General features: G+C 37.8%; 1 protein-coding gene across 2 annotated transcripts in view; it reads left to right on the top strand.

Annotated features, from left to right (window-relative positions):
• Nucleotides 1–547: 547 nt before the first annotated feature.
• EFCAB3 (EF-hand calcium binding domain 3) overlaps nt 548–26195 on the top strand; it is a gene marked incomplete at both ends in the record, with an annotated part of 44813 nt that continues 19165 nt past the window's right edge. Inside the window, 5 exons of one of the 2 annotated variants that reach the window (XM_080826545.1) lie at nt 611–644; nt 5829–5882; nt 9824–9877; nt 20891–20981; nt 23792–23862. In XM_080826545.1, the coding sequence (XP_080682671.1) occupies nt 611–644; nt 5829–5882; nt 9824–9877; nt 20891–20981; nt 23792–23862 (304 nt within the window). Of the gene's footprint in view, nt 645–5828; nt 5883–9823; nt 9878–20890; nt 20982–23791; nt 23863–26195 lie in introns of both variants that reach the window. The other variant, XM_080826546.1, reaches the window with a different exon arrangement.

The raw sequence follows: 26195 nt of genomic DNA on the forward strand, positions 1-26195 counted from the left end.
TATTTGACAGAGAGGGAGATCACAAGTAGGCAGAGAAACAGGCAGAAAGAGAGAGGGGGAAGCAGGCTCCCTGCCCAGCAGAGAGCCCGATGTAGGGCTCGATCCCAGGACCCTGAGATCATGACCTAAGCCAAAAGCAGAGGCTTAATCCACTGAACCACCCAGGCACCCATCTTTTCTTTTCTTTTCTTTTCTTTTCTTTTCTTTTCTTTTCTTTTCTTTTTAAGATTTATTTATTCATATGAGAGAGAGCTGGGTGAGTGGGCAGGGAAAGGAGGAAAGAATCTCAAGCAGGCTCCAGGTGCAGACTCTGCACTGAACACAGAGCCTGACACAGGGCTCTATCTCAGGACCCTGAGATCAGGACCTGAGCCAAAACCAAGAGTTGGATGTTTAACCAACTGTGCCAGAAGGCACCCTGACACAGGACTGTTTTCTGACCCTCCTGTTAATTCTGGGCCTATGTAGGCAATCATATATAAGTACAGATGGCATTTTTTCTATAATATTTCTAAAATTTATTTCTTAATTTTTCTAAGGAGAGGTGATTGATATCCAGGACTTAGATAAATTTCTAGGAAGTGAGGGGATCGAGCTCACAGAAGAAGACATGAAGGAGCTCATGTCTCATTTGACTGTTAATGGTGAGGTTTTTAAAAATTCTCTTTTCTTTCTAGAACTGTTGCTTTGTTATCCTGTATATAAGATCCTCAGAAATGATCCTTATCTTTTTTTTTTAAGATTTAATTTACTTATTTGAAAGAGAGAAAGCATGAGAGCGGGGAGGGTCAGGGGAGAAGCAGACTCCCCACTAATCCTAACCGCTGAGTGGCGAGCCCAATACAGGTCTCAATCCTGGACTCCAGGATAATGATCTGAGCCAAAGGCAGACACTTAACTGATTAAGCCATCCAGGTGCCTGATCCTTGTCTTTTTATCATCTACAACAATGCTTCTCAAACTTGAATATGCATATGAGTCACCTGGGCATTTATTAAAATGCAGATTGTGATTTGGGTCTGGGTTGGAGCCTGAAAAATTCTGCATTTCTAACGAGTTCCCAGTGATGCCTGTGCTCCCGCTGTATGGACCACACTTGCCCATGAAGGTCTTCAAAGATGAAGAAATGATACATTACAATTGTACCGGGCCTTTCATTTCTTAAGTCACAAGTACAAGCAATATTTAATTTGTGCTTGAGGGCGAGATTCCAGCCCAAAAATAAGAATGAAAAATATTAGGGTAATTGAAATTTAAAAATAAAAATGAGTATTAGGGAGAGGTACACAAGAGGAAGCAGGGTAGTTAAGGGTTAACTGATTTCATTTATGCTTGTTCTTTTGTTTGCTTATTGAGATTTTTATTATTGTTTATTGAATCTGGCTACATGACTTATCTGCGGACTGTTTTGTTCTATAGCTACTTTAGATTAGTCTTTTTTTATTTCTACAACTTTGTTGTTCTGATTTCTTTAAAAAAAAAAAAAAGGTGATCTGGGAGCATTTGGGGAGTAACATTTCTACCATAATGCTTCAGTGATGTTGCTTGAATTCTGATCTTGAATGTATAAGATTGTATATTGATTGATTCAACCAACAAATATTTATTGATCATTGAATATGTGCAGGCACTATACTAGATGCAAGGAATATAAGAGTAAAGCAGGGAGTGCAGGCTTGGTTTTCTCTGCTAAGCCTAACTGAAAATAGGAAGTAAAACACTGAACCAATATGTTTCTCAAATCCCAGTTTTAAAGCAATCAGTTTGAACCTATTCATGGCAAACATCACTTTCTGTTCTCTCCAGTTTACCATTTCTTCTTCTTCACCTAGACTTTCTTCCTCTCCTCTTTCCAGTGGAGAAAAGTCTCCTTTCAACACCTCCAAATCCATTGCTCTTGACTTGATCATCTCCCACTTTGTCAAAAATTATTTTTTAAATTGAGATATAATTGACATGTAACATATTTTATTTTGGGTGTACAACATAATGACAACATAATGGTTCAATATTTTTACAAAAAATCATTTCTTCCATAATTCCTTTCCAATACATTCAGTTTCATCTCTTTCTCTCTCCTCTGCCTATGAAGAAGCACATGGTCCCCCAGTCCTTTTACACACTAACCTTTAGCTGGTTCTTCTGCCTCCTAATTATGATCATTCATCCCTTATTCCTTTCTCAGTCTGCCTCTTAATTGTCTACAGGAGCCACTTCTGCTTCCTTATTTCACATTCTCTTTGAATCCTTCAGTTGGCTTCCCCACTCACATAGCCTATGAGGCTACAGAAATAGCCCTTAGAATCCAAAATCACGAATAATTTCCTTTGCCGGCCTCACTTATTCTATCTTCCGAACATAGGAACAATCGAGGGTTTGTTTCTCAGTCTTCTCAGTTTTAATTCCTTCCCTCTTTTGATGATATCACTCCTTGATTGTTGCTTCATTATCAGCTCTCTATGGCAGCAGTTCTCAAATTACCATGAGATTAAAACTATTTTTAAAATATCACTAAAACAATATTTGCCTTTATCATTCTCATTCACTCACAAGTGTACAGTAATTTTTCTAATAAGTTACATGATATATTCACACATGATATATCTGAAAAACCTATTAAAATATTTCTTTTCTGGGTGAGTACAGGTGACTCAGACAGTTGAGCATCAGACTCTTGATTTCGGCTCAGGTCATGATCTCAGGCTCATGAGATTGAGCCCCTTGTCAGGCTCACACTGGGCATGGAGCCTGCTTGACATTCTCTCTCTCGCTCTGCCCCTCCCCCCACCTGACGTATTCTCTCTCTCTCAAAAAAAAATAAGTAAAATAATAAAATATTTCTTTTCTGACTACATAACTCTATAAGGCCAGATTTTCTTCAACTGAAAAAACATACCACAGCAAACTAAATGCAGAAACAGATTGAGGATCCCAGCTGTCTTCTATTAAGCCAGACATTAAAGAGATTTGCAAAAATGTAAAACAATGCTATTTTTGCCTAGGCCGCTATAACAAGAATACCATACACTAGATGGCTTCTAAACAACAGAAATTTATTTCTCACAGTTCTGGGGCCAGAAGTCCTGATATCAGGGTGCCAGCAAGGTTGAGTTCTGGTGAGAAGCCTCTCCTGGGCTACAGATTGTCACCTTCTGGTGATTTCCTCACATGGCAGGGAGCACGGAGCAGCAGTCTCTCTCCTCACCCATAGGGTCAGTAATCCCATTCATGAGGATCTGTCTTCAGGATCTCATCCAATCCTAATCACCTCCCCAAAACCCTGCCTCTTAATACCATCACATTGGAGACAGAATTTTAATATATGAATCTGGAGGGACACCAATGTTCAGTCAGTAACACTACCATTCCCCCTAATTTTAATACCTTAATTTTTTCATTTTCAATTAATATATATTTTTCATTAAAAAGTATGTTAACATGTACTAGATTTAGAGATGCCTGGGTGGCTCAGTCGGCTAAGCACCTTGCCTTCATCTCAGGTCATAATCCCAGTGTCCTGGAATCAAGTCCCGAGTCGGACTCCCCACTCAGCATGGAGTCCACTTCTCCTTCTGACCCTCCCCACTCTGAGCTCTCTCTCCCTCTCTCTCTCTCTCTCTCTGACAAATAAATAAATAAAATCTTTTTTTTTTTTTAAATGTACCGGGGTGCCTGAGTGGCTCAGTGTGTTAAAGCCTCTGCCTTCTGCCTAGGTCGTGGTCCCGGGGTCCTAGGATCGAGCCCCACATCAGGCTCTCTGCTCAGTGGGGAGCCTGCTTCTCCCTCTCTCTCTGCCTGCCTCTCTGCCTACTTGTGATCTCTGTCTGTCAAGTAAATAAATAAAATCTTTAAATAAATAAATAAATAAAATTAAAATTAAAAAATAAAAATAAATAAAAATGCAATGTGTGTGGTATTTAATTTCCTTAAATGGTATTTTGCTATAAAACTCATTCTATTTCTTTTTTTTTCAATCAACATTTTAAACAGCCCTATTGAGATAGAGGTCACATACCAAACAATTTATCCATTTAACTATGTTAATTGGATGGTTTTAAATATTTTTTTTAAGATTTTTTTTTTTTAATTTATTTGACAGACAGAGATCACAAGTAGGCAGAGAGGCAGGCAGAGAGAGAGAGAGGAGGAAGCAGGGTCCCTGCTGAGCAGAGAGCCCGATGCGGGACTCGATCCCAGGACTCTGGGATCATGACCTGAGCCGAAAGCAGAGGCTTTAACCCACTGAGCCACCCAGGTTCCCTGGATGGTTTTTAGTACTGACAGATACAAGCAACTATCACCACAGTCATTCTAGTACATTTACATCATCTTTAAAAAGGTGCTATGTGTATGCAGAAGGTGCTAAGGGAGCATTTAGCCAAGACTGGGGTTTTCTGGAGAAGACCCTACAAGTATGGGAAGATCATTCCAGCCAGAGAAACATACTCTGTACCCTCAAGAGTGACAAGTCTACCACCCCAAATATGTTGGTTCTCAAGAAATCCTTGTTAGAAGAAAACACAGAGCAGGTCCTTCTCTACCTATTCCAACTCTGAACAATTAGCCAATACAGTCACTTCATATCTATTTTTTTTAATGTCATCTGTCTGAGTTTGGAAAAGATGATGTCAGATTTCAGCCTTGGTTCTTCTTGTAATATCCCTTCTCTACGTGTAATCTTTGGAGTTTCATACTTTGAAACATAGAAAAGAGGAACTGTATTGAAGAAGTAGAGAGATTTGTCTCACTAAAGATTTATCCTTTCTTCCATCATACTCACCTGAGGGAAAAACGAATGCAATTTCCAGCAAACCAGTTTCTCTAGTAGTTCTAACTCATAGGAGAATTTCCAGTCTGCCACGTCATTTTAATAATTTCACAAATTTTATCAGTTTTATGAGTTTTTTATTTAAATTTAGTTAATTAACATATAGTATGTTATTAGTTTCAGAGGTAGAGTTTAGTGATTCATCAGCCCATGCAACACCCAGTGCTCATTACATCACATGTCCTTGTTAATGCCCATCACCCAGTTACCCCATCCCACCACCCACCACCCCTCCAGTAACCCTGTTTGTTTCCTAGAGTTGTCTCTTAAATGGTTTGTCTTCCTCTCTGAATTCATCTTATTTCACTTTTCCCTCCTTTCCCCTGTGATTCTTTGTCTTGTTTCTTAAATTCCACATATGGTGAAATCATATGATAGTTGTCTTTCTCTGACTGACTTATTTCAATTAGCATAATACCCTCTATCTAGTTCTATCCATGTCAGATGTGGACAAAGTGGGGAACCCTCTTACACTGCTGTTGGGAATACAAGCTGGTACAGCTGCCCTGGAAAACAGTATGGAGGTTCCTGAAAAAGTTTAAAAATAGAACTACCCTCCAACCCAGCAATTGCACTACTGGGTATTTACCCAAAGGATGCAAACACAGTGATCCAAAGGGGCACCTGCACCCCACTGTTTAAAGCAGCAATACCCAAATAGCCAAAATAAAAGCCCAGATGTCCGTTTACAGATGAATGGATAAAGAAGATGTGGTATATATTGGGGCGCCAGGGTGGCTCAGTGGGTTAAAGCCTCTGCCTTCGGCCCAGGGTCCTGGGTCCTGGGATCAAGCCCCGCATCAGGCTCTCTGCTCAGCAGGGAGCCTGCTTCTCCCTCTTTCTCTGCCTGCCTCTCTGCCTACTTGTGATCTCTGTCTGTCAAATAAATAAATAAAATCTTTAAAAAAAAAAAAGATGTGGTATATATACAATGGAATGTTACTCAGTTTTTATGAGTTTTTATGTGACTTCCTCTGTGTCTGATTCAAATGTTTTACAGGAAATGGGAAGGTTACAGTGGATTCAATAATGGAGGGCCTAAAGAAGTTTAAACGTGAGTGGAAATTCATGATTCATCTTATAAAAATGGATAATCTGGTGCTATGAGTTTACTTTTACATGTGTTTTCTTGGTTGTTAAAGTAATACATGTTCATTATAAAAAATTTCTATATCCAAAAAACAAAAGAATGCAAAAGGGAAATTTTAGTAATTCTTAATTCTATCACCCGGTGATATTCTATAGTTTTTCTCACCCCGAATTTTTTTCCTTGTACACACACAACTTTTGTGTATTCAGCATTAAAGCCCCACTTTCAAACTACTTTTCCATTTTCCTATTAATGCTAAAATCTTACCTATTGATAGGTATGTTTGAATACCTAAAATTCCTTTTTGGATGCCTGTGAAATTTAACACATAACCTCAGAACTTTCTGTTTGCAGGCCTCTTAGCATATTTATTTCTAAAATAAGTTTCCCAATGCCAAATGCCACCGTCTGTACTTACTTAGAAAAGAATGAATGGGAGGTTTGAAAATGATGCTGTGAAACCCATCAGGAGAGGCAAGTTAAGACTTGTCTTCTGCCCTCTTACCCCTACACACAACCTCAATCTGTACTTCATTCTCCAGTAATTTTGATTTGCTCTCTGCATTTTTTCAACAAGAATGATTTTTTTTTAATTGATGTGTCTCTGAAAGCCTGATCGTGTTTCAAAAAGAAGAACTTAAGAATAATTTAAGGTGCTTTATGTAAGTATCTACAAAATGAATGTTAATAAGAGAAGATAAATTTAAATTCTGGGCACCCACACTTAACATTTCCAAATGAGTCCTGTTGTATTTTATTATTTGCAAAAGAAAAAAGATCTCTTTGAATAGGTCCCATTCTATCCCATATATTGCTGCTTCTGTCGCTGGTGCCAGAAAACTTTCGAAAACGTCTGCTTAGTAGCTTTTAACCCCAGCATTGAAAATCATGATGCTGAATTTATGGATACTGAAGCAATCCCCTGTGATCATGTATAAGATCAATGTTTTTGATTTATTGAGTACCCACCCGCTATAAAAAGTAAAGTTCAGCGATGAAAACAGGACAAAGTTTCTGCTCTCAGCAAGGCTGTTTTTGAGTAGATAGTACGTGCTCAATAAATGCTTATGGGTTGACTAATAGAGGTTCTAGTCTCCTGCTTTCAGATAATGGAAGATTCACTAACCCAAGCAGCTATATCAAGGTCATTCTCATAATAACCCTCCCAATCTGAGCCATTTGAAAGAGTTACATAACACCATGTAAAACCCCAGGGCATGTAAGTGAGTCACCCAAATCAGAATCAATTGTTAAAAACCCTTCTACAAAGCCAAAAAAGCATGGCTTCCCAGTCCTGTCTGCTTACTTTTCCATCCTTCTTCTTTGTCCCCTTCCATTTCTTCTTCTCTGTTCTTCTTCTCTTCTTCCTATCTCTATTAATAGATTATTTTTCTCTCATTCCTGCTTCTACTTGTTTTCCTACTAATATTGCCTTTTTCTCTTTTCTTTCTAGTCTCTGTCAAACATACACAGTTCACATGCCCACCCTGCTCTCCCACTTGCTTTCTTCACTATGTAAGCCATTCCACTTGCTGCCACCAAAATGTATGTTATTCTGGGAAGTCCACAGCGCATTAAAGAAAATGTAGACATTGAAAAGTGTGTTTCATAATTTTAGAAACTTTCAACATCCGTGTGTATTCCACAAATTCACCAAATATTACTCAATGTCCACTTACTGTGTTTTCTTTATAGATACAGGTACTAAGAGAACAGATTTTATTTCTGAATACTGTATACTGTATTGACATTTTTTGCACATTCAAACATGTGCTACCTATGATTTAAGTTTTCATTTTCAAATTTCTTTTTTTTTTTTAAAGATTTATTTATTTATTTATTTGTCAGAGAGAGAGAGAGAGAGGAGCGAGAGTGAGCACAAGCAGACAGAGTGGCAGGCAGAGGGAGAAGCAGGCTCCCTGCCGAGCAAGGAGCCCGATGTGGGACTCGATCCCAGGATGCTGGGATCATGACCTGAGCCGAAGGCAGCTGCTTAACCAACTGAGCCACCCAGGCGTCCCCATTTTCAAATTTCTGATGACTAGACATACTCGTTTTTGAGACAATGGCATCAATGGCATTTTTTATATTTAAGTTATCTTTTTTCTCCAATCACCATTTCACCATTTCTATTTTTCTAAGGAATAAATTTCAGTTAGCTAAACATAATAACATGAAAAATGACACTTCTATATGAACAACTTCAAGACCTGCTAACATTTCATGTCATTTGATGGTGAACATTCAAAATTCCACTCTGGCTTGTAATGGTGTATGTTGTAGGATTCTGTATGAAAATTTCTCTTTTATATATAATTTTTTATTTTTTTAACATATAATGTATTATTAGCCCCAGGGGTACAGGTGTGTGAATCGCCAGGTTTACACACTTCATAGCACATACCTTCCCCAATGTGCATAACCCCACCACCCTCTCCCTACTGCCCTCCCCCCAGAAATCCTCAGTTTGTTTTGTGAGATTAAGAGTCTCATGGTTTGTCTCCTTCCCCATCCCATCTTGTTTCATTTATTCTTCTCCTATCCCCCCAAACCCCCCACGTTGCCTCTCAACTTCCTCATATCAGGGAGATCATACGATAATTGTCTTTCTCTGATTGACTTATATGAGAATTTCTAAAACCATACTTATTAGGACTATAGAGAAACTCTAAAAACATTTAGAAAAAATCTACTGTGTAAAAATAAAGGCTGCCTCTTGTCAGAAACAGAAATCTTCCAAGTCCCATTCCCAACCAGAGTGGTGCCACATGCAGCATCCCAGGATGGCACAGGATCCCTCTAGCAAACTAATGTCTAGGCAGGGAGAAGAACCAAGCAATAGAAAAGAGAATAATGAGAGAGAAGGGAGGAGTAAAGGTGTTTGATAGGTTCTTCTTAATCCTATAAATCATGTGTTTTATGTTAGGATTGATCTCTCCCTTTGCATAAAGAAAATGTAGCCATTTTGTGTGTCCTGCTTTCTGCATGATATGTTACCCTGTATAGGCTTCACAGCCTAAAGGTACTACCAAAACCTTTCCATGTTTCCATAACCTGCAACTGACCTTTCTTGATATCAAAATAACATTATTGGCCTTATCTGGCCAAACTAAACCAAACTTAGAGCATTGAACTATTATACCCAGCACTTTTCTCCTGAGTTAATTGCCTTGTGCCTAGAAAACCAAACTACCCAACATTTTGAGAGGAAGAAAAGAAAAGAATTGAATCTGTACTATTAAAGTACTTGTTTCATTGTTGTTCTGGCCATAAGATACAGTAGGGCAAGACAGATAGATTTCGTAGTCAATATTATAACAAATATTATATGTACACACTTCACAGGAGAATTCACTAGAAAGAAATAACTATACCACAAAAAGGCACATAATTAGTCAACAGGTTATAACCAAAGCACTAATGAAAATGAAATGGGTAGCAAGTTGTCCTCCTTGAGTCAACAATTTTTCAAAGTTGCTTCACTTCTTTTCATCCTAAAAGATGATAAGCGAATACTCTTTCCTTCAGTGTTGACTCTATTTGTTGTTTCAAAGACAATTTTTTTGGAGTTTGATACCTTAAGGCACCAAAAGAGGCAATATGAATTAAGAGGTATATCACTAACTGAGGATGAAAGAGTGCACTTATCGTGATGAGTGCCAGTGTTGTATGGAAGTGTTGAATCACTATATTGTACACCTGAAACTAATATTACTCTGAATATTAATTAACTGAAATTTAAATAAAAACTCTAAGAAAAAACAAGAGATATGTCACATATAACTGATATTTTCACTTTCCCACTCACAGGAGGAAAAATTAAAAGAAAACTGTAATTTGCTCCTATTCTACTTTTCAAAACTTCAGAAATGTATATAACTTTGACTCTTAATTTTATCTTTAAGCAAAAGGGATGGTGCCACTGCATAAGTTGATGAAAACTGGACATGATACTACAGGTGAGTGTGAGACCTGACGTGAAGGTATTTAATACTTTGACTTCTGTATTACAATCTCATAGTTATATTCCCTCATAGTTTTCTCAGTCACTACCCTCTATCTACTTGTTGCTAGGCAACTGTACACTTATCTCTCTGGTTGTTTTTCTGAGTTCCTTTGCTTTTATAGTCCATACCACACTGCATCACAGGTGATTATCAAATATTTTATGTTGTCTTCTAACGGATTTATTTGTGATGGAATTGTTTTTATCTCTAGTTACTTTGTAACTTACTTGGTGCAACTTATTTGAAACACAAAGCAGCTGTTCCTAACTCTGCCACTAAAGAGATTAATTCAACTCATTGTGCTTTAGTGTCCTTATCAATAAAATGAAAAAGGTGAATTAGATTAATGATCTGTTAGTTCTTTCTCAGCTGTAAAATTCTAACTTTTGCAGTTAAAAAGACACTATCAAGAAAATGAAAAGATAACCCACAGAACAGGAAAAATATTTGTAAATTATGTATCTGATAAGGGTCTACTATCCAAACATATAAAAAACCCTTGTAACTCAACAATAAAAAAACAAATAACCCAACTTTTAAAATGGGCAAAAGATCTAAATAGATATTTCTCAAAAGAAGATATAAAAATGACTAATAAGCACATGAAAAGATGTTCAACATCATTAGTCATTAAAGAAAAGCAAATCAAAACTGCAAGCTACCACTTCACACCCACTTGGATGACTATAATAAAAAAAGACAATAACAAACGTTGATGAGGGCATGGAAAAATTGGGAAACCTCATATATTGCTGGTGGGAATGTAAAATGGTGCGGCTGCTATGGAGAATAATTTGGCAGTCCCTAAAATGTGAAACATAGTCACCATAAGACCCAGCAGTTCTACACCATGGGATATAACCAAGAGAAATGAAAACATATGTCCACATAAGAACTTGTACAAGATTGTTTATAGAAACATGACCCATAATAGTCCAAAAGTGAAGACAATCCAAATGTCCATCAACTGGATGGATACACAAAATGTGACCTATCCATACAATGGAATATTGTTCAGCCATAAAAAGGAATGAAGTATGGACACATGCCAAAACACTGATGAACCTTGCAAACATTACACTAAGTGAAAGAAGCCAGACAAAAAGGCCACATATAATATTATTCTGTTTATATTAAATGTCAATAAAGGCAAATCAATAGAGATAGAAGATAGATTAGTGGTTGCCTTCAGGCAACTACTGTGAGAGGGGAGTGTGGGAAGTAGCTGCTAGTGGTACAGGGCTACTTTCTACGTGATGAAACTATTCTGGAAGTAGATGGTAGTGATGCCTGTACAAGTTTATAAATATACTAAAAACCACTGAACTCACACTTTTAAAAGAGCATGTTTTCTGGTATACAAATTATATTTTAATTTTTTATTATATTATTATATTAATTTTAAATATAACATATATTTATTATATTTTAATTTTTTTAAGTATAGGACTGACAAAAATTATATATATAATATATGTATATATATTATATTATATATATTATATATGTATATATATTATATTATATATATAATATATATATACAGAGCTTGACAAATAGATGCAGTTTTGGCATTCTTGTTTCATATATATATATGTGTATATATATATAATATATATATTATATACCTACAGAGCTTGACAAACAGGTGCAGATTTGGCATTCTTGCTTTTTTTTCAGCAGATATATATATATATATACAAAATGTATAATATATATATTATATATATACAGAGCTTGACAAATAGGTGCAGATTTGGCATTCTTGTTGGTTTATATGTATATAATATATTATTATTTATTTATTTATTCATTTATTTATATATTTACATATAATATATAAATACTATTTAATTAATTATTAATAAATAGTTGATAAATAAATAATATTTTATATATATATTTTTAAAAACAAGAATGCCAGATCTGCACCTGTTTATTTGTCAAGCTCTGTAGGTAGAAAAAATAAACAATAGGCTGAACCCAATGTAAGTCCTAGCCCCAAAGCATCTTCCATATATCCAGTGTACCTATCTGTGGAACTCAGCTTATGTCCTAGTAGTATCAGCCCCACAGATAAATACCACACCAGTCCACCAGTTCTAAGCTACCTAGGATATGCCCATAAGTAAATTAAGTGAAATCAGCCCTTCATCCCATTTGGTTCTGGCTAGATGACTATTGGTGTAGCTAAATTATAATACATGCCTCCACCCTGGGATATTTTAATTTCTTATATATACCACCCTATTAATTTTGATGACTTCTGTCACCACTACTCACTCATAAATCATGGGAACCTAAATTTGAATGTCACCACTATTCACTCATAAATTATGGGAACCTAAATTTGACACTTCCCTGTCAGCTACTTTTGGGTAGGTGTGCCATCTTTTAAGTCTTTCTTTTCTTTTCTTTTCTTTTTTTTTTTATTTATTTTCAGCGTAACAGTATTCATTGTTTTTTCACCACACCCAGTGCTCCACGCAATCTGTGCCCTCCCTAATACCCACCACCTAGTTCCCCCAACCTCCCACCCCCCACCCCTTCAAAACCCTCAGGTTGTTTTTCAGAGTCCATAGTCTCTCATGGTTCACCTCCCCTTCCAATTTTTTGTTTTCTTTTCCTAGCAGTTAGTAGTATCCGCTGAAGGGATGAATGGATGCACAATCAGTGTCTACCATGTGTCAAGCTTTATTCTACATGCTTAGGACAAAAATCCCTACTCTCAGGGAACTTACACTCTAGTGAAGAGATATATGCAACAACAAAAAATAAGATAATAGTATGACAGAGATTACAGAGATTAAAATAAAGCAAAGATATATTTCCAAAGAAGACATCCAGATGGCTAACAGACACATGAAAAGAAGCTCAACATCATTCATCATCAGGAAAATACAAATCAAAACCATGATGAGATACCACCTCACATGTGTCAATACTCAAGAACCATATGGAGGTTCCTCAAAAAAGTTAAAATTAGAACTACTTTACAATCCAGCAATTGCACTACTAGGTATTTATCCAAAGGATACAAACATAGTGACTTGAAGGGGTATGTGTACCCCGATGTTTACAGCAGCATTATCAATAATAGCCTAACTCTGAAGAGAGCCCAAATGTCTATCAACTTATGAATGGACAAAGAAGATGTGGTAATATATACAATGGAATATTACTCAGCCATCAAAACACTGAAATCTTGTCATTTGCAATGACATGGATGGACCAAGAGTGTATTATGCTAAGTGAAATAAGTCAGTCAGAGAAAGACAAACACTGTATGATCTCACTCATATGTGAAATTTTTTTAATATTGTATTTATTTATTTGAGAGAGAGAGAACACAAGCACGGGGGAAAGGACAGAAGGAGAAGCAGACTTCCCACTGAGCAGGGAGCCTGACATGGGGCTCAATCCCAGGACCCTGAGATCATGACCTGAGCCAAAAGCAGACTGTAACTGACTGAGCCACCCAGGCAGCCCTCATATGTGAAATTGAAGAAAGAAAACAGGTGAACATCTGGGAAGGGGGAAAAGAAAAAAAAAGAGAGAGAGGAAAACAAGCCAGAAAGGACTTTTATAAAAGATCTTATTTATTTTTAGAGAGAGAGAGTACAAGCAGGGGGAGGAACAAAGGGGATGGAAGAGGGAGGGGAAAAATCTCAAGCAGACTCTGTGCTGAAGCAGAGCCCAACTTGGGGTTCACCACCCCAAGACCATTATCCAAGCTGAAACCAAGAGTCAAATGCTCAATAGACCAAGCCACCCAGGTGCCCTGAGACTCGTGATGGTAGAGAACAACCTGAGGGTTGTTGAAGGGATGTGGGTGGGGGATGAGCTAGATGGGTGATGGGTATTGAGAAGGGCATTGTTATGATGAGCAATGGGTGTTGTATGTAAGTGATGAATCACTAAATTCTTTGCCAGAAACCAATATTGCACAGTTAACTACCTAAAATGTGAATTTTTTAAAAATGAATTAATGAATAAATAAAGCAAAGAAAAGGGGTATAAGGAATTCTGGAAGTGAGGGAAGGTAAACAAGAAAAGCCTTACTGATAAAGGACATTTAAGCAAAAAGGTTAAAGAGGTAAGGGAGTGAGCCATGCGTAATTTGAGGCAAGCGCACTCTGTGCAGAGGGCAAAGCAAGTGTAAATGTCTTTATACAAGAGCGTGCTTGCAGTATTTGAGAAAAAGGTAATTGGCCATTCTGGCTAGAACAAAGTGAGCAAAAGCAATGTAGGAAGAGATAAGGTCATAGAACTGGGGACAGGACCATCACATTCAGTCACATAGTCTATGCAATACGCAGTTCCGGGGTTGTACAATAAGGTGTTCCAGTAAGAGGGTGGGGCAGGTGCAGCGAGTAACAGATCACGAAAGCCTGAAGGCTATTGTAAAGGTTGGATTTTTACCCTGAGTGACATAGAAAACTACTGGAGGATTTGAGCAGAGACAACATGCTCTGACTTAAGTTTTGAGATTATCCTGGCTTCTGTGTGTAGGATAGACTTGGCAGGTAGTGGAAAAGGCAAGAGCAGAAGCAGGGAGACCAGTTAGACCAGAACAGCCGGTAGAGGTGGAGATGGTGGAAAGTAACCTGATTACATATATATATTGAAGATGGAATCAACAGCATTTCCTGCTAGGTATATTCCTTGATATATCCCAGGGCCTAGAAGCACAAAAAAAAAAAAATATTTACAGAATGAATGGACTGGATTAGATGTCAGATATAAGAGAAGAGGATTGGAGCATATTCCAGGGGTTTTAGCCGGAAAAGAGGATGGAGCACAGGCCTGGAAGGATGGAACTGCCACTTCCTAAGACAAAGAGATGAATGAATAGGTAACCAGATACATGGTGTTATAGTTGCTCAGTTAGTGAAGAAATGAATTCAAATCCATATGGATGCAAATACTATAAGAAGAGGAGATACGAAAAAAATCAGAGTATTTAGGGGCACCTGGGTGGCTCAGTCATTAAGCTTCTGCATTTGGCTCAGGTCAGATTCCCAGGGTCCTGAGATCACCCCACATCAGGCTCCCTGCTCAGCGGGGAGCCTACTTCTCCCTCTCCCTCTGCCTCCCCTTTCATACTATCTTGCCCCCTCGCTCTCTATCTCAAATAAATAAAATCTTTTTTAAAAAGCAGTGTATTGGGATGCCTGGGTGGCTCAGCTGGTTGGGCAGCTACCTTCACCTCAGGTCATGATCCTAAGGTCCTGGTAATGAGTCCCAAGTTGGCTCCTTGCTCAAGAGGGAGCCTGCTTCTCCTTCTGCCTGTAGCCTGCTTCTCCCTCTGCTTGTGCTCACTCTGTCTGTCATTCTGATAGATAGATGATAGATAGATAGATAGATAGATAGATAGTTGATAGATAGATAAATAGATAATCAGAGTATTTAATGGCTTTCAGTAATATTAAAACTTGCTATAAAGTTGGCGCTGGTGAAATTTTCTGGTACTTTGGATAGATTCTTGAGAATAAACCAATAAGGAGGAATATATTTTATATTTTCCTCCTATTTTATATTTTCCTCCTATTGCCTACATATGTTGATTCTTATAATCCCCCTCACACCCTTACACTCCATGCCTTGTTTGAATGGCGTGGGGGTGTTTATTGCTATGTATTTTCACTGTTGCTGCTCAACAAACAAACAAACCATGTTGGTGTACATAAATTTTTAAATTATAACTCTTGGTCAGAATGAGTAATAATTAAAGTGATATTTTATAAAGGAGAGTAAGCTTTTCTATTTCTGCAAATATTTCCATTTTCATTAATCTAGATTAGTCAGGAGGCAGCAAGACAGGTATTGGGGCTCATCAGGATTAGGCCATCCCAGAGAATTTTGCCTACCCAGGTTACCAGAATTGAAGTTGGAAATAGTTCCTTCATGCTAACATACCCTGTTGATTTCTAGATGATAAAAGGCTGAGAAAATCCAAGGAGGTAGGAGTAATGATGAAGCACAATATCTCTGCCTAAAAAGGAAGGAACATCTTGCCTTTCTCCAGTCATTCACCAAACACCTCCTATGATTCTGTCATACAACCTTGAGCTTTCGACCTCAAGGTACTTACACTCAGTGAAAGCAAAACAGCCAGGGAGAGAAAGGAAGGAACCTTCCTGTAAAGAAATTGGCCTACTGGGACAGTATCTCTAACAGGGAGGTAGCTACATTTTTTTTTAAATTCTGAAAAGTTCAGTTCCATCAATCTGGTAAATAACAGAATTTGTGAGATTATTTTCTCCTTGAGGCTCATATATCTTTAACTGCACAAGATGAATTAGACATTAGATATTGGGTTTTCAGGACTTAAAATTATAAATGACGCTGAGACACAATCTTTTGTCATGAAGCTTTTTTCCTTTAGCAAAACAGTACTACATAGGAGGAAGCCTTATACCAGATATTCATTTCCTTTGTATTCTTCATAAGGTCAGAAGAGAATATGAGCCTAGACAACTATTAGAGTAATATGGTTGAATTAATTCCGATCGAAAACAGCCATATTCATTCAACATTCCTCCTCAAATATCTTCAGGATTCTAGCCAGTGCTAATAAAGACCAGATTGCCTTAGCTTAACAATGAAGATGTGCATGTGTCTTAAAAAAATAAAATTTAATTTAAAAACCAGATTAAATGAGTGACATGGCTGATATAAAAAACTAGAAAAAATGATGGGAACTATGGCAATCAGGAATCTTAGGGTTTCAGCTAAAAGAGTGACAGTTGTTCTGCTCCAACCAGTTACTGCTACACCACAAAGGGAGCCCTGTGTTCTGATCTTTGGGTTTTTCATGCAAAGTTCTAAACTGGTAAGTTTTAATTTATCCATGTTTTCACTTATTAAATTCAAGTTTTTAAATGCTCTGTAAGCCAAAAGAAACTTGTATAAGGATCAAATTCGCACTCTCTGTTCTATTTACCAAGCTCAACCCATCATACCTAATCTTTTTAGTTTTCACTATCTCACTTTGTGTAATCCTGTCCTCTACTGTGTCTGCACTGTTCCTCATGTCCTAATCTTTGATTATTCTACATGCTTTTGGTCTTCCTTCACTCTAAACTGCTCTTCCCTCAGTGCTACACATTACAGTTCTACTTCTCCCTACATATAAGACCTAAAACAGTAAACTCTTAGAAGAAAACATAAGAGAAAAGCTTCATGACTTTGGGTTTGGAAATGATCCCTTGGATATGACACCAAAAGCACAGGCAACAAAGTAAAAATAAATAAACTCGACTACATAAAAATCTAAAACTACTGTGCATCAAAGAACACAATCAACAGACTGAAAAGGCAACCTACAGAATGGAAGACAATATTTACAAATATTTTAAATAACAAGGGCTTAATATCTGGAATATATAAAGAACTTCTACAACCCAACAGTAAGAACATAGAAAAAAAGTGGGCAAAAGAACTGAATAGACAGTTTTCCACAAAAAATATGCAAAGAGCCAGTGAGCATATAAAAAGATACTCGGGGTGCCTGGGTGGCTCAGTCAGTTGAGTGACTGGCTCTTGATTTCTCAGTTCATGATCTCAGGGTCTATCTCCCTATCTCAGGGTCTATCTCCCCATGATCTCAGGGTCTGTCTATCTCTATCTCCTCATCCCTCTGCCCTTCCCCCTCCTCAAATGCTCTCTCTCTAAAATAAATAAATAAATCTTTTTTAAAAAAAGAGAGACACTGGGGCGCCTGGGTGGCTCAGTGTGTTAAAGCCTCTGCCTTCCGCCTAGGTCGTGGTCCTGGGGTCCTGGGATCGAGCCCCACATCGGGCTCTCTGCTCAGAGGGGAGCCTGCTTCCCCCTCTCTCTCTGCCCGCCTCTCTGCCTACTTGTGATCTCTGTCTGTCAAATGAATAAATAAAATCTTTTTTTAAAAAAAAAAAAAAAGAGAGAGATACTCAACATTACTAATCGTTAGGGAAATATAAATTGAAATCACAGTGAGATATATCACCTCACACCCAATAAGGTGGCTACTTTTTTTTATTTGTTTTACTATCAAAAAACCAGAAGAGAATATGGAGAAATTAGAACCCTTGTGCACTGTTGGTGGGAATGTAAAATGGTGGCCACTATGGAAAACAACATTTCTTCAAAAAATTAAAAATAGAATTATTGTGTGATCCAGCAATTCCACTTGTGGGTATACATCCAAAAGATTGAAAGCAAGGTCTCAAAGAGGTATTTGTATACCAGTGTGTCATAGCAACATTATTCACAGTAGCCAAAAGGTGAAAGCAACTCAAGTGTCCATTGGCAGACAAATGGATAGATAAAAAATCAAATATTATTCATGCTTAAAAAAGAAGGAAATTCTGACACAGGCTATAACATGGATGAACATTGAGGACATTAGCTAAGTGAAATAAGCCAGTCACAAAAAGAGAAATATTCTGTGATTCCACTTTTATGAGATCTCTAAAGTCAGATTCATACAAAATAGAATGATGGCTGCCAGTGATTAAGGGAGGGGGTACATGGTGAGCTGTTGTTTAATGAAGGTTAGAGACTTGCTTTTGCAGGATAAAAAAGTTCTGGAGATTGGTTGCATGCAATGTGAATATACTTAACAGTACTAAACTGCATGCTTAAAATGGTTAAGATCATAAATTTTAAGTGTTTTTTACCACAATTTAAAGTATTAATAATTAAAATAATAATATTAACTTATTTCTCAACCATCCCATCCAATAGGAGCTGCCATTATTCCCATTTTAATCTTGGTACACCCTAACATAGTTGGCCCTTATTCAATACTTGTTTAATCAATCTGTAAATCAAACCATCACTTTCTTTCCCTTTGTATCCCAAAGCAGAAGAGGAGGCAATGCACCAAGTTCAGAAAGACTAGGGAAATGTCAAACTATGCTCACAGTAAACAAACTCTGAGAGCAGGAATAGAAAGCCTCTAGAACTGCAGCTACTAAGTGAGGCCTGAAGCAATTTGGGGAGCTCAAGCTAAACCTTGGGTGCCAAAGGCATCTATGCTTGGCCATGATGAAGACTAAGGACATGCCTAACTCCTATCCTAGATGATTTACAATGCCATGAAACCTGTGAGATCTTGAATATTAAAGTTTCTAATTAAAGCAATCTTAATCTTTCTTTAATTGCTCTTTTTAAATCACTCTTTCCAATACTACTATAGTCTGCAAACCTATGAGAGTTTGGGGTATTTTTGTCCTTCTCCCTAGGCTTAAGCAATTAATGAAATTAAGGCATTTGGTAAAATTTTTCATTTTAACAACTTCCAACTCACTAATGTTTAACACAGAAATATGTTAATACAGAATTAAAACAAAAACAAAAAAACTAATCTTTAAAAAAAAAAAAAAAAAAAAAAGATTTAAAAAGATGGGACGCCTGGGTGGCTCAGTTGGTTAAGCGGCTGCCTTCGGCTCAGGTCATGATCCCAGCGTCCTGGGATCGAGTCCCACATCGGGCTCCTTGCTCAGCAGGGAGCCTGCTTCTCCCTCTGCCTCTGCCTGCCTCTCTGTCTGCCTGTGCTCACTCTCTCTGACAAATAAATAAATAAAATCTTTAAAAAAAAAAAAACAAAAAAAACAAAAAAAAAAAAAAAAAAACTTCCCCATTCCTGAAATCCCCCCAGTGTCAAAATGTTCTCACACCCACACATCCCCCAAGGGTGCTAGACAGACCACATTGAAAACATGGTTGCTCTAGAGCTGGAAGGAGCTTATAGGTCATTCTCACCCAGGCCTGAGCCTGAGAAGTGAATGAGGTCACAGTTGTATGATGGAACAAACCCTTTATTGGATTCTTGATCTGACTGAAGCCCAGAAGTGGTAGGTAGCGCGGCTTAAAAGTGGGCAAATATCTGGATTTTGTAGGAATCAATGCTGAGTCCTTTTTTTTTAACCGATCTATGAGAGATTGAAGGTAGTTGTTTTCTTTTTAAAGTAATGATTATTTTGCGCCCTGAGGATGATTTCACAGCACCTTTCAAGTGCCTAAGTTATTGAGCCTCTCCGGAGTCCCCTGCTCTGTGGTAGGTTTCCAGATTTTGAACACATGTAACTGAGTTGTTTAGAAACAACTGGCTTTCCAGGCTCTGAGGTGAAGACATAGGAAAATGGACCAAACTGTAATCACACTTTCAAAGACTTTTTCTTTGTGGTTTCATAGTATTTGTCTATCATTCCTAAATCGGCAACCCAGTATTCTTGTCAGTGAACCACCTAGTACAGTCTACACTTTGAAAATTGCAGTTGGAGAGGTAAAACCAACAATAAAAGGGGGAAGCCTTACCAACCCATCTTCTAGTCCATAAGGCTGCTGAAGTGGAAAGGGAGGACTAGGGAGGCTCTAGTGGTTAAAAGTCCATCCAGGAAGGTCTAGGCTGGCAAAACGGCATTGTATCCCACCTCTGCTCCTACCAAATGAGTTCCCATACAGTGAGTTCATAAGAACTGACAGGGCAGGGCCGGACCTCCCAGAAGGAAATTCTGAAAAATCTATTTATTACCAGGCAGGTATCCAAGACATAAACAATCAGGTAAATATTTTAAAGATGCTGTAACATTTTACTCTCTGTCGATTATAACATGAAATGGCCTACTGATTTCAAAAATAAATTTTGTCTTTATTTAAAGTTATTTAAATAAGTTTTTGCACATATTTCCAGGATGCTTTATCTATGTCACGTGGTATCACTAATTTTTATATATGATCAGAATGACATTATTTGAAGGGGGGAGACAATGATAAGACATTTTGCTTAGAGATCTTGGGGCAGTGAAGCCGTCCTTCTGCACAGCCTTCCAACTTTGCACACACCTCTAACTTGAATTTGCACATATAACCATTCCTCAAGGCTCTGGACTTCAAACTCTAGATCTTGAGCTAGGAAAGTTGCAGAAGAAAATAGAAGAATTAATCTGTGATTTGATCCTATTTGTATCTGAATTCCAGACAGAGTTATTGGCCCCATGGCAGTTTCTAACATTAAAGCAAAACTTAAGCTGAATCCTCTAACAAAAGTACCCAGCTCCCGTGGCAAGAGGTAAGTAATGAATGTATTCAGGTGATAGATTAAGGTAAAGAATTTTTTTTTTTTTTTGCTTCAGATTTTACTTATTTAGGGACACCTGGTGGCTCAAGTCAGTTAAGCGTCCACCTTCAGCTCAGGTCATGATCCTAAGGTCTTGAGTTGAGCTCCTTGTTCACCAGGGAGCCTACTGCTCCCTCTGCCTGCCACTCGCCCTGCTTGTGATCTCCATCTCAATCTCTCTCTCTCTCTCTCAGTCTGTGTCTCTCTTTCTGACAAATAAATAAAATCTTTTACCAGTTTAGAGAGAGAGAGAACACGCATGCATGAGCGGGGGCAAGGGGAGGCGCGCAGAGGGAGAGGAAAGAGAATTTCAAGCCAATTCTGCTCTGAGCATAGAGCCCGACTCGGAGCTTGATCTCATCACCCTGAGATCATGACCTGAGCCAAAATCAGGAGTCAGACACCCAACTGACTGAGCCATAGGTGCCTCGAATAGATTCAGGTGAAGAATTATTAAGGTGATAAATATTTTAAATACCCATAAAGGCTATGAGTAAACAAGTTAGAACGCTCTTCACGTACCCTATAATAAATTGAGTTATAAAACCAAATATATGAATTGAAGATAAAGGGTTTTTTTATGAAAAGAAAAGGATATGTATCCTTTTAGATTGGAGAAACAAAAAGTTATCTTTCCTATTCCCCCAAATGAGAGGGAATTTTTGTGTAGGGGATCAGAATATCCTGGAGGGTTTAAGAAGTTGTCAGTAATACATTAAGATATTTTGAGTGCCAATTTAAAGGAGAATGAAGTTAGAGGATCAGGAAGAAGACCTAATCTCCTAAGCAAGTCAGTATAGAGAAAGGGTCTATAGCTCAAATACGGACAGTAAAACAAAATCTGGGTTAGTCATGACTAACCTTGAGCTAAAATTGAGAATGGAGATTTGCCTGTGACACTAATACTAGCTTTTTGCTCAGCCTGATAACTACAAATTCCAATAAACCAAAGCCACTAATGACTGAAAATAAGATCCTGATCTATATTTTATCAGAACATAAGAAGAAAAGCCTCTCTCCTCTCTCAAAACATCCATTTTCTGGGCGACTTTGAGAGTATTTCCCCTAGAGCCCTTGACTATGCCACTGCTACAAGAATAGATTACTGACCTTTTTCGAGGGATGTGGGTAAGAAAACCTTACAGCTGCCAAATCCCTTGATCTCATTGTTCCCTTACCCTGCATTACAAGCTGTCTCTCTAGGGACATCCTTGTCATTGAAAGTAGTCAAGCAAAGACTTGACAATACTACACATAGAGGGAATTCCTACATGAGATGAGAGGTTAGACTGAGCTCATTCCAAATCTAAGGTACTTCAAACCTTTGAAACATTATAAAATAAAAAGATTGTATGAGCCAAGATACGATTTGAAATTCTGCCAAGAGTATCCTTTTTTTTAATGTAGCTAATAAAGACTTCATACTGCCTGGCGTGCTACTTTCCTCTTGCTTCTTGAGAACTCCATATTTCTCCATCTACTGCAACTTTTATATCATGCAAAAGAAATTTGTTTATATTTAGATATACAGCAAATATAAAATAACATATCTGAGTAAGGGCCAACTTGAGTTTTCAGAAGTTCGGATAGGTGATTAGAACAGAAACATCAGAAGAAGAAATCAGTGTTAGTAAAAGCAGAGAAAATAAGACTAATTAGGTAAAATTCCATGTCAAAAAGGAATGGTGCATTTTGAGACCTTATCACCTCAATTTTACTAGGTCCATCTTTGAAAATGAGTTGAACCTACTCGATACTCTAGAGGATACTAAATTCATAAACCATAACTTTTTAAATGCACCATGTTTAGTATTTCTTCCTGCTTCACTTTTTTAACTGCTTCTTGTAAAAACAAAAACTCAGAGATTCCATGTTAAAATTTTCCGTTTAGTATCAAAGCTAAATATTTTTTAATTAATTTCTAAAATCATGATTACTTAAGTCTACTTTTAAATGACCATATTATAAGCAAACTCAGTTTTGCATAATATATTTTTATGTTCCTAAACTAATAACCTCCTGCAGATCTATACAAAATATACCCAAAGTATTAATACATTTTCTCTTTTTCCAGATTTTTTCTGAGAAAATGAAAAGTCACCCAGGGTTCCAGACTTTCCAGAAGTGCTCTCTGTCTCAGATGATAGCTAGATAGATAGACAGGCAGATGATAGATAGTTGATACATATATAGATGCTATATAAGTTATAGATGTAGTTGTAGATATATCTACCTCTATCTAATATGCCGGTAAAAATATAGTTTAGCAGTTAAAGTCATAAGATAACTATCGTTGCAAAGCTTTCAGTATAAGGATGTTCACTGTAAGAGTATTTATACCACTTAAAAATTTGAAACAACTTCTATCTCTAGCAATAGGAACAGTGTAGGGCTTATATCCTTGAGCTTTGGAGTCAGATAAACCTGAGTTTGAATCCCATGACTTTCACCTGTTATCTGTGCAATTTGGGACAAGTTATTTAATCCCTCTGAGATTCAGTTTCCTCTTTTGTATAATGGAGAAAATCAGATATTTTAAAAGCAATGGGCAGGTATAGGGCAGATGTGGACCTCAGTGGCCAGCATTTCCTCACTGTCCCTCCTATAACTATTGACAGGTGACAGTAACAGGTCCCTTAGGAAGTGAGACTCTGGATATATTGTGATGCTTACAGTCATTCCATTCAGCCAAAAACTGATGAATAGAACTAATATTTGCAGGTTTCATGTATGTATTGAATCTTTCCATGTCTTTTTTTCAGGGATAAAGATTTACCAGGGTCTCTCCCCTGCCAAAGCAAAGAAAAGAAGCTGAATGCTTCACAAATGCAAGGTAATGACAATAAGCCCTCAGATGAAAGCATCGACTAATGCCCCTTGATAAATCTGACCATTTTCTTTTCTAAGAGAGATCTGCAGTTTCAAGAGTTATCTGCTTTTTGAGAGCAAAAGTTCTAATTCACTGTCTAATTTGTGAGAAGGAAGAGAGACTACTTTCAAACAGACATCTTCCTAGAATTTGGATAATCCTGGTCAAATATTTTTATTCAAATAAGAACTCGCGAGCATACAAAAGAACAAATGCAAAGTCAAATAGAAATGAAATAATGGGGCAGTATAAATAGCTATACTGGCTGTAGTTTATTAGTCCAAACAGCAAATATTTATTTAAAGCCCACAGTATACCAAGCATGGGAAACATAACAAGTAACAAGTCAGACATGGTCACTGCCCTGATAAGGAATCCTTCAGGGAAGTCAGGCCATTAAACCATGAATTTTTGACTGAAACATTTAAACCACAGTGTAACACAAGTTATGATGGGGAAGTATAAAGTATTTCAGGAGCATAAAAGAAAGACCTGACTTGATCTTAGGAGGGTAAGAGGGGAGTCCCAGAGAAGGTGGATAATAAGCAGGAGGCAAATAGTGCAAAAGAAGTGTTCTGGGCAGAAGGAGTGGAATCTGCAAAGGCCCAAAGGAAAGGGAAAACATGACTCCCTGGAAAAAAGAAACAGAAAAAAAGGAAAGAAAGAAAGAAGAAGGAAGGAAGAAGGAAGGAAGGAAGGAAAGAAAAAAAAAGAAAAAAGAAAAGAAAAGAAAAAAGAAAAGGAAAGAAAAGAAAGAGAGAAAGTCAAGCATGGCTGTGTTTGGGTTCTGGAAGTCTAGTGCATCATCCCTCCAAGTTTGGAACCACCTGAAAACAAAACAGAAATTTAAGGATCACCTATATTGCTGAGAAAGCTGGCTTGAAAAACACAAAAGATTATCAAAATCAGAATTACATTTTTCATTGTTAAACTGAGTTAAATGCCTTAATAATAAGTTTACAGCCTTCTAAAAGTGTAAGGTTCCTAACGTACATTCATATACATTGGTGCTTGTATTTTTTTAAGACTTTTATTTTATTTATTTATTTGACAGAGAGAGAGATCACAAGTAGACAGAGAGAGAGAAGGAAGCAGGCTCCCTGCTGAGCAGAGAGCCCAACGCGGGGCTGGATCCCAGGACCCTGAAATCATGACCTGAGCGGAAGGCAGAGGCTTAACCCACTGAGCCACCCAGGTGCCCCCATTGGTGCTTGTATTAAGGGTTCCCAGGATCTATTTTTTTTAAGATTGTATTTATTTTATTTAAGAGGGAAGGGGGTACGCAGAGGGAGAGAATCTCAAGCAGACTCCATGCTGAGCACAGAGACTGACACAGGGCTTAATCCCACCACCCTGAGACTTGAACCAAAACCAAGAGTCAGACGCTCAACCCACCAAGCTACCCCGGCACCCCCCGACCCAGGATCTATTTTAATCAGGTATTATCAGACATACAGACATAGAAATGACTGTCAAAGAAGAAGTAGTATTTTATGTTCATAGATCTCTAGAAATAAGAGGCAAAGGACAGCAGGAAGGGCCACACAGCACCATAGTCAGTCAGGAGGCAAGTAGGGGGAAGTGGGCAAGAGCCTTTCCTGTGGTTTCTGAGGAAGGAACAGGTTTTAAACACTATATGCTAACAAATCTCAAATGTATATGTCTAGCCCACACCTTTCTCCCCAGCTCCAAGCTCATATTTGATTGCCTCCTCGACACCTCCAATTGTATGTCTAATAGACACCCAAAATCAACGTGTCCAAAACAGAACTCCTGATGGGCTCCTCATACTCATTTTATTGTGATAAAATACATGTAACATTAAAATTACAATTTTAGGGACACCTGAGTGGCTCAGTCAGTTAAGTATCTGCCTTCGGCTCAGGTCATCATCCCAGGGTCCTGGGATCAAGTCCCACATTGGGCTCTCTGCTCATCAGGGAATCTGCTTCTCCCTTTGCCTGCCTCTCTCCATGCTCATGCTCTCTCTCTGTCTCTCTCAAATAAAGAAATAAAATATTTTTTTAAAAAAATACAATTTTAACCATTTTCAAGTATATATGTACAGGTCAGTGCATTAAATATATTCACAAGTTCTACAGCCATCACCACATCCACCACCAGACATTTTCATCTTCCCAAACTGAACCACCACACCCACTAAACAGTGGCTCTTCCCACAGCCTCTTACTCTTAGAACATGCTCTACCCACAGCCTTCGGCATCTCCTTTCGCTACTCTAGAAGAAATCTTGGAGACATCCTTGACTCTTCTGACTCAACCTACCTGTCAGTCCA

The sequence above is a fragment of the Martes martes genome (assembly GCF_963455335.1).
Source record: "Martes martes genome assembly, chromosome: 16".
NCBI classification, from domain to species: domain Eukaryota; kingdom Metazoa; phylum Chordata; class Mammalia; order Carnivora; family Mustelidae; genus Martes; species Martes martes.